Source organism: Dendrobates tinctorius, unplaced genomic scaffold (assembly GCF_039654945.1).
Source record: "Dendrobates tinctorius isolate UK_male_01 unplaced genomic scaffold, ASM3965494v1 ptg000341l, whole genome shotgun sequence".
NCBI lineage: Eukaryota > Metazoa > Chordata > Amphibia > Anura > Dendrobatidae > Dendrobates > Dendrobates tinctorius.
The window spans coordinates 2,979,213-2,994,167 of NW_027362007.1; the positions used below are offsets into that span (position 1 = coordinate 2,979,213).

Here is a 14,955-nt window from a genome sequence, read left to right on the forward strand (position 1 = left end):
TAGTTTAATTTACTTTTTTATTTTCTTTTTGTTTGCTTTGGTCCTAATGGAGAAAGGGAACACGCTTGTTTAACTCTTTAAGTGGAGGGGAGGCTGTCCCCACCTAATCGGAGGGCAGCATAATGGAGAGACAGAGACCCTGAATCCAGCGATGTGTCACTTACTGGGCTGCTTGCTGCAGTTTTATTAGCTCTGTATAAATCCGCCCCACCACTGATTGGCAGCTTACTGTGTACACTGTGCATAGGCATTCAGTGGTGGCGGCGGAGTTATACACAGAAAGCTGCCAATCAGGGGTGTGCGCGAGTTTTGGATCTGCAGCAGATAAAACAGTGATATTATCAAAACTGCAGCAAGCAGCCCTGTAAGGGTCACATCGCTGGAATCAAGACCTCTGTCCATATATCATGCTAATCTCAGATGGGCTAGCAAAATCCTGGTAACAGATTCCTTTTAAGTGTCAAAATGTTTTTAGCATTGATACATATTCTCTGTGCTGTGAGTGTGAGGAGCTTCTGCTGATGCAGCGGAGCCAATCTGAGCAAGCAGATCTTCAGTATAAGAAGTATTACTGCATAAATCATCCTATTGAAATCAAGTACGAAACCCCAGAGTCCAGAGCTCTGCGAACCCCCATATCCTTCCTGCCAGCAGGCCCGGAGCGACATCAGTGCATCGACCCAGCGCAGAAGAGGAGCCGGTGATGCCCGCTGGTGGGAGGAGGTCCTCAGGGCTCTGGCCTGGTCACCACAGACTACTGCTTTGCTAATCTTTGTGCTTAAGACCCTCTGAGACTCAGTAGACTTAGCCCAGACGCTCTCAATGCTGATCCCACAGCTAATTTCTCAGCTCTTCTGTACACACAAGTGTTCAGCCCAAGCGTGCACGGGTTTACAGTGGAAGGAAGGGATCAGCCGAGGCCACACACTTGTTTCTGCACCGCAACTGCCCACTCTTATCAGCTGTACCAATCCGGCCACAATTGTCAGGTTTGGATGACTTTACTCCATTATGCAGCCCACCTCGAATCCAGTGTCCTTGGTTGTATTCCAAAGGGGTCTCCGGATTATGAAGTATTCCCACGGGCATAAATGTTTTATTGGTCCACAATAATTGCTGCCCATAAACACCCAACTTTCCTCTTCTGTCCTGGGCCTGCCCTTAGCACAGTGCTCGTGAGGGCGGGAAGACATCTTTGGACAAAGAAGGATTGGTTTTTGTTTTCTCCATGTCCAGTGCTGTTTCAGCAGAAGATGAGCTTCTTCCAAGGGTTCTGGAGGAGGACAGTAGAGTGTCTGGAGGGAACAGAGGTATCTGGAGGAGGACAGTAGAGCGTCTGGAGGGAACAGAGGTATCTGGAGGAGGACAGTAGAGCATCTGAAGGGAACAGAGGAATCTGGAGGAGGACAGTAGAGTGTCTGAAGGGAACAGAGGAATTTGGAGGAGGACAGTAGAGTGTCTGAAGGGAACAGAGGAATTTGGAGGAGGACAGTAGAGCGTCTGAAGGGAACAGAGGAATCTGCAGGAGGACAGTAGAGTGTTTGAAGGGAACAGAGGAATTTGGAGGAGGACAGTAGAACGTCTGAAGGGAACAGAGGAATCTGCAGGAGGACAGTAGAGCGTCTGAAGGGAACAGAGGAATTTGGAGGAGGACAGTAGAGCGTCTGAAGGGAACAGAGGAATCTGGAGGAGGACAGTAGAGCATCTGAAGGGAACAGAGGAATCTGCAGGAGGACAGTAGAACGTCTGAAGGGAACAGAGGAATCTACAGGAGGACAGAAGAGTGTCTGAAGGGAACAGGAATTTGGAGGAGGACAGTAGAGCGTCTGAAGGGAACAGAGGAATTTGGAGGAGGACAGTAGAACATCTGAAGGGAACAGAGGAATCTGCAGGAGGACAGAAGAGTGTCTGAAGGGAACAGAGGAATTTGGAGGAGGACAGTAGAACATCTGAAGGGAACAGAGGAATCTGCAGGAGTACAGTAGAGCGTCTGGAGGGAACAGAGGAATTTGGAGGAGGACAGTAGAGCGTCTGGAGGGAACAGAGGAATCTGCAGGAGGACAGTAGAACGTCTGAAGGGAACAGAGGAATCTGCAGGAGGACAGAAGAGTGTCTGAAGGAAATAGAGGAATCTGCAGGACGACAGTAGAGTGTCTGAAGGGAGCAGAGGAATTTGGAGGAGGACAGTAGAGCGTCTGGAGGGAACAGAGGAATTTGGAGGAGGACAGTAGAGCATCTGAAGGGAACAGGGGAATTTGGAGGAGGACAGTAGAACGTATGAAGGGAACAGAGGAATCTGCAGGAGGACAGTAGACCATCTGGAGGGAACAGAGGAATTTGGAGGAGGACAGTAGAGCATCTGAAGGGAACAGAGGAATCTGAAAGCAGCTTGTGCCCTTGTTGCCATTGTTCCACGCTTAGCTAAGAAATGCTTGCATGTTTATAGCGGAACTCCGTCCATCTTGAGAGAGGTCCTTCAGGTGTTGTATGGTCATCCTCATCTCCTGGAGACCATGAGAACGACACAAAACGTAATCCAATTATTTTAAATAGAATACTTGAAATTAAACATCTTTTTAAAATCTTTTAAAAAATCATTAAAAGATTTATTGGTATTTTATTTTTTTAAATTTTTTTTTGCCCCAACTTTTTTGATGTTGAAGCCGATGAAAGAGAGAAAGCCACGATTGCTTCGGATTGTTCTGGCTTATTAGCGTCCTTCTTTTTTCCCCTCTTTCTAAGCCCGGCTGGTATAATTGCTTTGTTTGCTGCGACTGGCTTGTAATTTCTCCCTATTAAAGCCGCGTTTTATCATCTATTATGGACCATCGTGTTCTACTTTGCACTTATCCTTTGTAACAAGCAATTTTTTAAATGTCTGGAATGAGAAGCCCCTTGCTGTCCGCTCCTGTTACACCCGGAAAAAAAAAAATAAATTAATAATAATAAAAAACAACAACTCAGAATGAGATTTGCAAATGATAAATGAGAAAGTTGACTAGCTAGCTAATAAAGATTTGTCTTAATCAAGTATGATTTGTCAGAACAGGAGCGCGCCGGGGTCGGGGCACATGCAATGAATTATACAGCATTCACTGGAGAAAAAGAGGCAAAAGGCCTTATGAATATGCCGCGATTATGCATCGCTAATTTGTATTCAAAGGAGGAAACGCGTCTCGCTGGCTCATAGGCTAAGGAGCCCTTCACCCCAAGATGGCTTTTGTACTGTCAGAAAAAGTTCAACTTTTCTTTAGACCCTTCATGGCCGAGGTTCATTCTATCAGACCAGCGGGGTCAGCGCATGAAGACCCCACTGTCACAGTGGCCTTGTGCGTTTTTTTTACCCACATCTGCAGAATTTTATACAATCCATCCTTCTTGGCGTCTTCATTTCAATTTGCTTTATATCACCGGAAAAAAAAAAATCCTCTTATCACAGATTTTTTCTTTTTGTTTTAAGTTTGACATTGACTTTAAAAAAGTTTTCTGGACTCGACTAGTTCACCCCTAAAAAAAAAGAATAAAATTAAAATGATTGTTCCGTTGCAGCCACCATCTTCTTTTTCTAAAACTAGAGTCTGGCAATAGGAGGCTGATGGTTATTTTCTTAAACTTTCCTATATGCTAGTTCCGCTTCCTTTTTCTGGAAATTTTGGTAAAATTATTGGTTTGTTAAATTTTGTGATTAACGGTTTTGACTTTGGCTTTGTGTCGTTCATTCAAGAACTGTTTTTACGGACTCTACCCATCTGTTAGGGGAAAAAAATCTTGACAGTGGTAACATTGCTTCAATCCTGCGTCCAATAATTCAAAAAGTCTGATAACCTCTGGCGAAAAAGCATCATTTCATTTTTGTGTTATTGTTTTGTTTTGGTGTCTCGTTGGTTCTGCATAGTCGTCGCTTTACTTTTCTTCACCTTGTCTTCTATATATATAAAAGTGAATGTATGTATGTGTGTGTGTATCACCAACCAATCACAAGACCACTAGAGGGAGACATTTCAAATTCAGGGGTCAATAAAAATGTAGGGCTGAAAGTCTATAGGAGGGAGAAGGACAGAGAGGTAGGTGAGCTGGGGAACAGCAATGTAAATGATAGAAGGGTGTGGAGCATAACGAAAGCATATCTATATATAAAAGTGAATGTCAGCAGACACTGCCATGGTGGGAGAAATCTAGCATCCCCGGGAACATAAGCTCCCAGCTATTGTCTGCCCCCAGAAAGTAGCAGAGAGCACAGGACAGAAATGAATCACCCCCTCCCTGCCCATATACCCATATATTAGGGGTAGTAGTCCGGTGGCTCTGGCTGACGGGATGATGTGGGATATTAGGGGTAGTAGTCCTGTGGCTCTGGCTGATGGGATGATGTGGGATATTAGGGGTAGTAGTCCGGTGGCTCTGGCTGATGGGATGATGTGGGATATTAGGGGTAGTAGTCCTGTGGCTCTGGCTGACGGGATGATGTGGGATATTAGGGATAGTAGTCCGGTGGCTCTGGCTGATGGGATGATGTGGGATATTAGGGGTAGTAGTCCTGTGGCTCTGGCTGATGGGATGATGTGGGATATTAGGGAGGAGTAGTCCGGTGGCTCTGGCTGATGGGATGATGTGGGATATTAGTGGTAGTAGTCCGGTGGCTCTGGCTGACGGGATGATGTGGGATATTAGGGGTAGTAGTCCTGTGGCTCTGGCTGATTGGATGATGTGGGATATTAGGGGTAGTAGTCTGGTGGCTCTGGCTGATGGGATGATGTGGGATATTAGGGGTAGTAGTCCTGTGGCTCTGGCTGACGGGATGATGTGGGATATTAGGGGTAGTAGTCCTGTGGCTCTGGCTGACGGGATGATGTGGGATATTAGTGGTAGTAGTCTGGTGGCTCTGGCTGATGGGATGATGTGGAATATTAGGGGTAGTAGTCCTGTGGCTCTGGCTGATGGGATGACGTGGGATATTAGGGGTAGTAGTCCTGTGGCTCTGGCTGACGGGATGATGTGGGATATTAGGGATAGTAGTCCGGCGGCTCTGGCTGACGGGATGATGTGGGATATTAGGGGTAGTAGTCCGGTGGCTCTGGCTGACGGGATGATGTGGGATATTAGTGGTAGTAGTTCGGTAGCTCTGGCTGACGGGATGATGTGGGATATTAGGGGTAGTAGTCCGATGGCTCTGGCTGATGGAATGATGTGGGATATTAGGGGGAGTAGTCCGATGGCTCTGGCTGATGGAATGATGTGGGATATTAGGGGGAGTAGTCCGACGGCTGTGACGGGATGATGTGGGATATTAAGGGTGGGCTGTGGAGGGACAGCGGGACACGGATGTAGAGCGTGGCTGTGGAGGGATAGAACGGGACGGCGGGTGGAGAGCGGGGTTGTGGAAGGAGAGAGCGTGATTGCGGGTGGACAGCGGGGCTGCGGAAGGAGAGAGCATGATGGCGGGTGGACAGCGGGGCTGCGGAAGGAGAGAGCATGATGGCGGGCCGCGGGTGGAGAGCGGGGCTGTTAAGGGAGAGAGCGGGACCCACAGTTAGGTGCTATGCCCCGGCAACGCCGTGCTCATCAGCTAGTAATAAATATTCTCGCGTCTATCACATCCCACTAATATCAGATTAAAGGCAGTTTTCTGTGCGTCTGTGGTCAGCAATAAATTAAGTTGTGTTACATGCAAAAGAAAGATATATACTGTATATATAAATGAAATTCTAAAAAAATAATTTAAAAAAAAATCTCCAGAAATTGGTCAATTTTAAGTCCTTCGCTTAAGTCGAGGTGTGAGCCATTTTGCTTGTTTGGTAATTCTCACCTCCAATGACTAGAGGGACGGCTGGGGTCATTTTTTTGCTCTTTTTCTTTAATTTAAGGGACCATTTTCTCCATTAACCTATATTCGCTGTAGGATTTCTTGCAGACCTCGGCCGGAGCCGCTCGATACTTTGTAGCAGAGTAATTTGTAACTATGTGCATATCTAAAAGCTCTTACACAAAGTAAACTTTTAATGCTTGTATTTTTTTTTCTTTTTTAATGAGTATGTTTTTGCCGGAATCGGAGACTTCATGGCCAAGAAGTAAAGAAAACATTAAAGGAAAAGGTTGAGGATCTGCCCGGCCCGGCCTCTTATCTCCAAATTCACTTACAATTTTTGTAAAAAAAAAAAGAAAGAAAAGGAAAAGTGTAAACAGGCAGAAAATCAAAGTTTGGAATGAAATCTGCACTCCCCATTATTAATTGCCAGAATTTTTTTATTTTTTTTTTATTTTTAAGCTTAATGATGCTCCACTAAAAGTCTAAACTCCAGAAGCGAGCGCGTTCCCGTTCTCCCAGTGGACTCGTATTTAAATGAGATTTTAGAAAATATATGGTTTTTTGTTTTTTCTAGCTCCTGTTGGCTCGGAGACTTATAGCAGTGGTCTGTAAAACTTGAATCGACTGCTGTAAAATTCATCACGCGCTCAATTATTCATCTGTGGGTGCCGATATTATTAACCCTACACGAGACGGCGGATCTCCGGTAGAGATTGAATCCTCAAGTGTCAAATCAGGCGTTCGTTCCGGCCTGCACGGCTCCACGTGGCCCCCACTTCCTCAGTGGGTTAATTTTTTGATTTTTTTTTTTTTTTTGTCCTCCGAAATCAGCTGAGGAAGCCGCTATTTATCAAAGTGACACCGGTTTATTCAGAGCCGCACATCCTGGCAGTGCTGCGCTAATGGATAGGAACTAAACGGAGGCAGTCACATGTAGAGACAGACAATGAATTACAGGTCTGAAGAGACTCTCCGCTTCGGTATTTTCATTTCTAGTAACACAAAAAGAATCGAATCCCTGATAAAAAAAATCTAAATAAAATGAGATAAGCACCCCCCAAACCTCTAACCCTCCATATCAATGATGATAGCCCGCACCCCATGGGGGGATCTAAGCCGGATATTATGTTCCGAAGTGTAAGAAAGTATCGATAAAAAAAACTGCAACGTCGGATCATTCCATCCACAATATGCAACCAAGTAGCAATATACAGTGAAACGCCTTCAATCCAGCATCTGATGATCCAGAAAAACTCTAAATTACAAGCACAATATGACCAGGACCCGGTCCGCGGTGTCCTAATATCTCACAATAGGCGATCCGGTCCCGGCAGAACCTCCCTGCGGCCTCTGATGCGGAGAGCTCTGGTTTGTGGCTGGAGCCGCTCCTATCTGCTGCTTATTCTGCCTCCATTCTCCGGAGAGCAGACCTGCGTTATCTGGATGTAAATCTGTCTGATAATGGCAGAATAAAAGCTCTAAAACATCTCACTAACAATCTCCTCTCACACCCTGCAAAGGTGTCAATCGCTGCCGCCCGCACCCACATTCATTATGACCTGCTAGAATAAACATGTGCCGCCGCTCCTGTGTACGAGACCCGCATGATTGACGGATATTTAGTACTAATGGAAACTGTTCTCTGGATTTAGGTGTTAATTTATCAAAAAGGAATCTATTATCAGGAGGTTTAAAACATAAAAACTGCATAAACTGTAAATTCCCTGAGTACCAGGGGCGGCCATACAACTGGTGCAACCTATGCATGCACTCAGGGACCCAGGAGATCAGGGGGCTTCTACCACCTCCAAAGCATGAAGGTGGGATACTATATTATACCCCAGAGCTGCGCTCACTATTCTGCTGGTGCAGTCACTGTGTACATACATTACATTACTGATCCTGAGGTACATCCTGTATTATACTCCAGAGCTGCACTCACTATTCTGCTGGTGCAGTCACTGTGTACATACATTACATTACTGATCCTGAGTTACATCCTGTATTATACTCCAGAGCTGCACTCACTATTCTGCTGGTGCAGTCACTGTGTACATACATTACATTACTGATCCTGAGGTACATCCTGTATTATACTCCAGAGCTGCACTCACTATTCTGCTGGTGCAGTCACTGTGCACATACATTACATTACTGATCCTGAGGTACATCCTGTATTATACTCCAGAGCTGCACTCACTATTCTGCTGCTGCAGTCACTGTGTACATACATTACATTACTGATCCTGAGGTACATCCTGTATTATACTCCAGAGCTGCACTCACTATTCTGCTGGCGCAGTCACTGTGTACATACATTACATTACTGATCCTGAGGTACATCCTGTATTATACTCCAGAGCTGCACTCACTATTCTGCTGGTGCAGTCACTGTGTACATACATTACATTACTGATCCTGAGGTACATCCTGTATTATACTCCAGAGCTGCACTCACTATTCTGCTGGTGCAGTCACTGTGTAGATACATTACATTACTGAACTGGAGTTACATCCTGTATTATACCCCAGAGCTGCGCTCACTATTCTGCTGGTGCAGTCACTGCGTACATACATTACATTACTGATCCTGAGTTACATCCTGTATTATACTCCAGAGCTGCACTCACTATTCTGCTGGTGCAGTCACTGTGTACATACATTACATTACTGATCCTGAGGTACATCCTGTATTATACTCCAGAGCTGCACTCACTATTCTGCTGTTGCAGTCACTGTGTACATACATTATATTACTGAACTGGAGTTACATCCTGTATTATACCCCAGAGCTGCGCTCACTATTCTGCTGGTGCAGTCACTGCGTACATACATTACATTACTGATCCTGAGTTACATCCTGTATTATACTCCAGAGCTGCACTCACTATTCTGCTGGTGCAGTCACTGTGTACATACATTACATTACTGATCCTGAGTTACATCCTGTATTATACTCCAGAGCTGCACTCACTATTCTGCTGGTGCAGTCACTGTGTACATACATTACATTACTGATCCTGAGTTACATCCTGTATTATACCCCAGAGCTGCACTCACTATGCTGCTGGTGCAGTCACTGTGTACATACATTACATTACTGATCCTGAGTTACATCCTGTATTATACCCTAGAGCTGCACTCACTATTCTGCTGGTGCAGTCACTGTGTACATACATTACATTACTGATCCTGAGTTACATCCTGTATTATACTCCAGAGCTGCACTCACTATTCTGCTGGTGCAGTCACTGTGTACATACATTACATTACTGATCCTGAGTTACCTCCTGTATTATACTCCAGAGCTGCACTCACTATTCTGCTGGTGCAGTCACTGTGTACATACATTACATTACTGATCCTGAGTTACCTCCTGTATTATACTCCAGAGCTGCACTCACTATTCTGCTGGTGCAGTCACTGTGTACATACATTACATTACTGATCCTGAGTTACATCCTGTATTATTGCACTTGATGTGGTCATGCTCTTAGGAGGCCGTAATGGCACAGTATTTATTATAAATGTAGAGTAGATCCCCCCACATGAGATTGCCTTGGCGCGGCGGGGTGGCTCAATTAAATTGATCATTTTTTTTGCCAAATATCTCATTTTTGAATACAGCTGGATATTATGTGCATATGCACTACAATTTATGCGTTCTAACCTTAAGCAGTGCTGGCTTCCCCCCCTATTTTCTTCATCCTGTATTATACCCCAGAGCTGCATTCATTTTTAGCTACCAGGAAGGTTACCTCGTTTCCTCTATTCTATAGAGTCATTACACACAGAGGGATCTATGTCACGTGTTTATTTCTGGTAATGTTGGTGATTATGGCTTACAGCCAATGAGAACCCAAAAGTCATTATCTCAGTGAATTAGAATAATTAACAATAAACACCTGTAAAGGCTCCTAAGTGTTTATAAAGGTCCCGTAGTCTGTTTCAGTAGCTCCACAATCATGGGGAAGACTGCTGACCTGACAGATGTCCAGAAGGCCGTCACTGACACACTCCACAAGGAGGGGAAGCCACAAAAGGTCATTGCTAAAGAAGCCGGCTGTTCACACAGTGCTGTATCCAAGAATATTAATGGAAAGTGGAGTGGAAGGAAAAAGTGTGGTAGAAAAAGGAGCACAAGAAACCGGGATAACCGCAGCCTCGAAAGGATTGTTAAGAAAAGGCCATTCAGTAATGTGGGGGAGATTCACAAGGAGTGGACTGCTGCTGGAGTCATTGCTTCACACCACACACAGACGTATCCAGGACATGGACTACAAGTGTCACATTCCTTGTGTCAGCCACTCATGACCAATAGACAACGCCAGAAGCGTGTTACCTGGGCCAAGGAGAAGAAGAACCGGACTGTTGTCAGTGGTCCGAGAGTCTGGAGGAAGAGTGGAGGCCACAATCCAAGCTGCTCGAGGTCTAGTGTGAAGTCTCCACCATCAGTGATGGTTTGGGGAGCCATGTCATCTGCTGGTGTAGGTCCACTGTGTTTTATCAAGACCAAAGTCAGCGCAGCCGTCTACCAGGACATGTTAGAGCTCTTCATACTTCCCTCTGCTGACAAGCTTTATGGAGATGGAAATGTCATTCTCCAGCAGGACTTGACCCCTGTCCACACGGCCAAAAGTACCAATACCTGGTGTACACACAACAGTATCACTGTGCTTGATTGGCAGCAAACTCGCCTGACCTTAACCCCATAGAGAATCTATGGAGTATTGTCAAGAGGAAGATGAGAGACACCAGACCCAACAATGCAGACGAGCTGAAGGCTGCTATTAAAGCAACCTGGGCTTCCATAGCCCCTCAGCAGTGCCGCAGGCTGATCGCCTCCATGCTACGCCGTATTGATGCAGTAATTGATGCAGTAGGAGCCCCGACCAAGTATTGAGTGCATTTATTCACCATACATTTCAGTAGGACAACATTCCAGATTTTACAATCATTTTTCAAGCTGGTGTTATAAAGTATTCTAATTTTCTGAGATAATGACTTTTGGGTTCTCATTGGCTGTAAGCCATAATCATCAACATTACCAGAAATAAACCCGTGACATAGATCACTCTGTGTGTAATGACTCTATAGAATAGAGGAGAGTCACTTTTTGTATTGAAGAACTGAAATAAATTCACTTTTTGATGATATTCTAATTTAGTGAGAAGCTCCTGTACATGTTAATTGTCCATCAGACTTGTGGTATTGTCTCCCCCCCCCCCCGTTCAGGGCTCGTCAGTGACTAATGACTTTGTGTCTCACTATGATTGTGCATTTGATTGTTGTTGGTGGATCAGCAGCTGATTTGAGTGACCTGATGTGATCTGTCAGCAGAAGCCTGCTTGTTGATGGTTTCCTATTCCTTTGCACTGGAAAAAAACAAGTGTAAAAATCATAATTCAAAACAGAAACATAAGAAAATGAAATTTACTCACAAAATTAGCAGATTTTGCACTTGCTGACTTTGGGTTAAGGTTGATGGAGGTCTGGGTGTCTCTTCTCACTGCCATTTTTCCTGGCTGCCTCCTTCACATCTGTAGACATATCTCCTCCTGTCATTCTCAGGGCTGCCTGCAGGGGTCACACTTCTCTCTCCATATTTTGTTCTTTTTCTCTGGATCATCTGACACATGTCTGCGTTTTCCTGGTGCCGTTCACCTTCACGGCTGACTGTTGCACTTGTGTGACTTGCGGGCTTCACGTTTCTTGCACAGTAGTGAAGCGCTGGAGGTTTTGTTTTTTATTTGCTATGGACTCTAGGGATTTCCAGAGCGCACCGTGACAGCACACTGTGTGCACCAAGATGTCTGCAAACATCGTATGGATGAAATATGTGCTGCATTACCGCCATATAGACTACACGGATAAAATGTGGGTCTGTAATGCACATTTATGCCAACTTGTGTGTGCCCACCAGCCATGACAAGGTGAACTTTATACATCAGTCCTAACTATTCATATCAGACTTTTATCTCTAAGGCTGAGTCAACAGATTTAAAGGACAATTAGGATCCAGTATTAATGAAAAGCAGCCTCAGGCTTTGTTCACACGGAGCTTTTTATGTTCATTTTGTTGAATTGAGCGCCGGAAATCCCGCTGTCAATCATGGACTCTCTCCATTAAATTGCGCAATCTCCAGTTTACACGTCTGGCTTCCATTAACCCCCGCCCCTCTTGAATCGTATTGCAGGGTTTCAGCGGGTCATCATGGCGTACATATCTGGGCTGCAGAATTATGACAATCAGTAATTTACTTTCTGTCACTAGTTTGCACGGTTTTCTAGATATTCTGAACAGAACGTCCAAGGGGGGGTGTGTTCTGGCATTGAAATGAGACCTAGTCGTAACCTCCTACTCTACTCCAAACATGCCCTCTATAGCAACAACCCCACCCTCCATAGCTACAGGCCCTCCCCGACCCGAGACACGGTGCTCACACATACACTGCACCAAATCTGCTGTTGTGTGAAGACATCAGTGACACAGAGCTGTCTCATTCACACAGCAGAGGCTTTGTCACACAACAGATTACATCAGTGACTGCCATCCCCTGTGCAGATTAGAAGCTGCAGACCCCCATCACTGGCCATCACACAGTCTGTTCTCACTGCTGCCAGCAGCCTGGGACAGTGAGGGAAGGAATTACTGATAATGAGTTATGTATTGAAATCATGGAGTGGCCCAGAATACAGGACAATTTTCCCTCCTCACTAGTTTCACTTTCCATAGAACACTGTTCAGCATGTGTCTGGGGGAGGAGCAGCTGCTCTCTGCAGTGAGGCTGCTAGAGGGGGAGGATTTGTTACTGTGTGATGAGGGCTTCTTCATGTGGACGGGGAGGGCCTGTACCTATGGAGGGTGGGGTTGTTGCTATAGAGGGCATGTTTGGAGTAGAGTAGGAGGTTACGACTAGTACTCATTTCTATGCCATAACACCCCCCCTTGGACGTTCTGTTCAGAATATCTAGAAAACCGTGCAAACTAGTGACAGAAAGTAAGTTACTTATTGTCATAATTCTGGAGCCCAGATATGTACTGAGATTATGTGAAATGCCCAGACAACCCCTTTAAGTATGTATCCCACAATAATGTATCAGGGCAAGTCTGAAGTGTGAGGCTAAGTGTCAGTTGAAATGCAAATTTCTGGGGCGGCTGAGGACTGATGTTTTTAGTCTGTGAGGAGGCCTATATCTGTGACCTCTATTACTAGGCTATTAATATCAGCTCGCAGCTGTCTGCCTAGCCTTTGCTGGTTAGATTTTACAGGGGGACCCTATGTCAATTTTTTCTGGGGTCCCCCTGTAAACTAGCCAGTAAAGGCTAAGCAAACAGCTTTGATGATAGGTGTTTTTTACATTTTAATATGGCATATTAGCCTAATAGATTTTTTTCATTTATACCGGTGTGCCGAAAGAGTTTTCTTCTTCTTGCAAACAGCTTTGAGCTGATATTAATAGCCTGGGAACCTTTATGGCGATTGGCTCCTTCCCAGGCTATAACCATTGGCCCCCAGCCGCCGGCTTTCCCTCTGCTGGTTATGAAAGTTACGTGGGAGCCCACGCAATTTTTTTTTTTTCCATTTTTTTTTCTTTATAATTAAGAGTTGCTGTTTGGTTACAGCCTATTTAAGTTCGCTCTGTTAATGCTCCTACATAGACTGGTGACATTGGTTGTGTGTGTGTTTTTGTTTACTTATCGTCTTAGTAATAAGGGTGTCGGGCTGACACCTTTTCAAGCCTAGAGCTAGGTGTCAGTGACAGCTGCTGACACCAAGCCCTAAACCCATTACCCTCATGTCACACTGCATCAGCATGAAAAATATGGTGTTGAACCAAGAAATTACATCACAAAACTTTTTTTTCAAATTTCTTTGTATAGCTCAAAAAAACCTTTGTTGGCAAAACCTGCATTTATGCCGCAGCGGTTTTCCTGCCAAGAGATGCAGAAACCTTGCAGAAATTTGTGCAAGCAAATCCTGAACGTGCACGCACAGCCTTACAATCCCACACTGGTGATGAGCTCGTTACAGTGTAGCGGTGCGGACTATATAGGAAGGCAGCTGATCTGCAGCAGCTCATGTGAGGGTCTGCTACTGTCAGCTGAGCCCGCTAGCTGATGTAACTATTGACAGATTGTGCCCGCTGACAGGAGGAGGGACTGTCCAGGAGGTGAGTCAGTGACGTCCTCGCTGTAAAGGATGGGTGCTCGGAATAGCTCAGTCTGCAGCTACACTGTAATTATTTCTACAGACCCGTCCAGAACCCATGTGACCTCCAGACTTACTCGTGAGCTTCGTCTCCGCAGAATAATTAGCACGTTGTGTATTTGTCACTTGTGTGAGAGCGACTGCTCTCTGGAGTCAGCCGGGTGTAGTGACATTACTGCCGGAGTTATACAACCAAGAGCCATCAGACGTGTGCTGTGGGTGGCTGGTACATGCGAAAAAAAAGCAACAGTTAAATAACAATCTAAGCTCTGCTACATCTGTGAGGATTTCTACCAAATTAATAGAATGCACCATGAATGTGTGATTAGTGGAGCCCCACCTCATCAGAGGGGAGGGTCCCATGCCCCCATTTGTTGTGCCGCCACCCATGTTTGCATGCGCTACATTATAGTCAATGGCAATTCTTCCTGCTGCACCGTTATCGCCCCATATTGAGATCGTCAAGGACCAGATATGGTGACACGGTGGATTTATGTTTTTATGTATTGGAGGGATCTCGATGCATCTGTTACAGGTCTGGGATAGTGACCTCTCACATTCACCCACATGAAGGGGTGACATTAAGCAGTCTGGGTTCTGGGATACTACGTAGCTGAGTTAAATGTGTGATATTTTTCTCCTGCAGAACAAGTTGGTCAGAACATCCTGGAAAATCTGAGCCAAGACCGTGAGAAGATCCAGCGAGCGCGAGACCGGGTGAGCGGCCATTGCTGAACTGTTCTCATCGGCTATTGACTATGTCAGTGTATACCAGAGAAAGTGGAAGATTCATCACATCTTCTATAATTTTATGTTTCTTTACCTCACAATTTTAAGGTCTCCACTTGCTGTCACTAATTATTTTACATTTCGACACTGAAAACCTTGGGGTTGTGCGGAAGTTACATCCACATCTATTTGCGTCGTCCAGATCCA

The 14,955-nt window shown here is 45.2% G+C and overlaps 1 protein-coding gene across 6 annotated transcripts in view; it reads left to right on the plus strand.

Annotated features, from left to right (window-relative positions):
* Nucleotides 1-14,955, plus strand: part of VTI1A (vesicle transport through interaction with t-SNAREs 1A) — a 475,911-nt gene that overhangs the window by 301,061 nt on the left and 159,895 nt on the right. For all 6 annotated transcript variants that reach the window (XM_073562138.1, XM_073562139.1, XM_073562142.1 and 3 more), the window contains one exon: nucleotides 14,666-14,736. In XM_073562138.1, coding sequence (XP_073418239.1) covers nucleotides 14,666-14,736 — 71 coding nt within the window. The remainder of the gene's footprint in view (nucleotides 1-14,665; nucleotides 14,737-14,955) is intronic.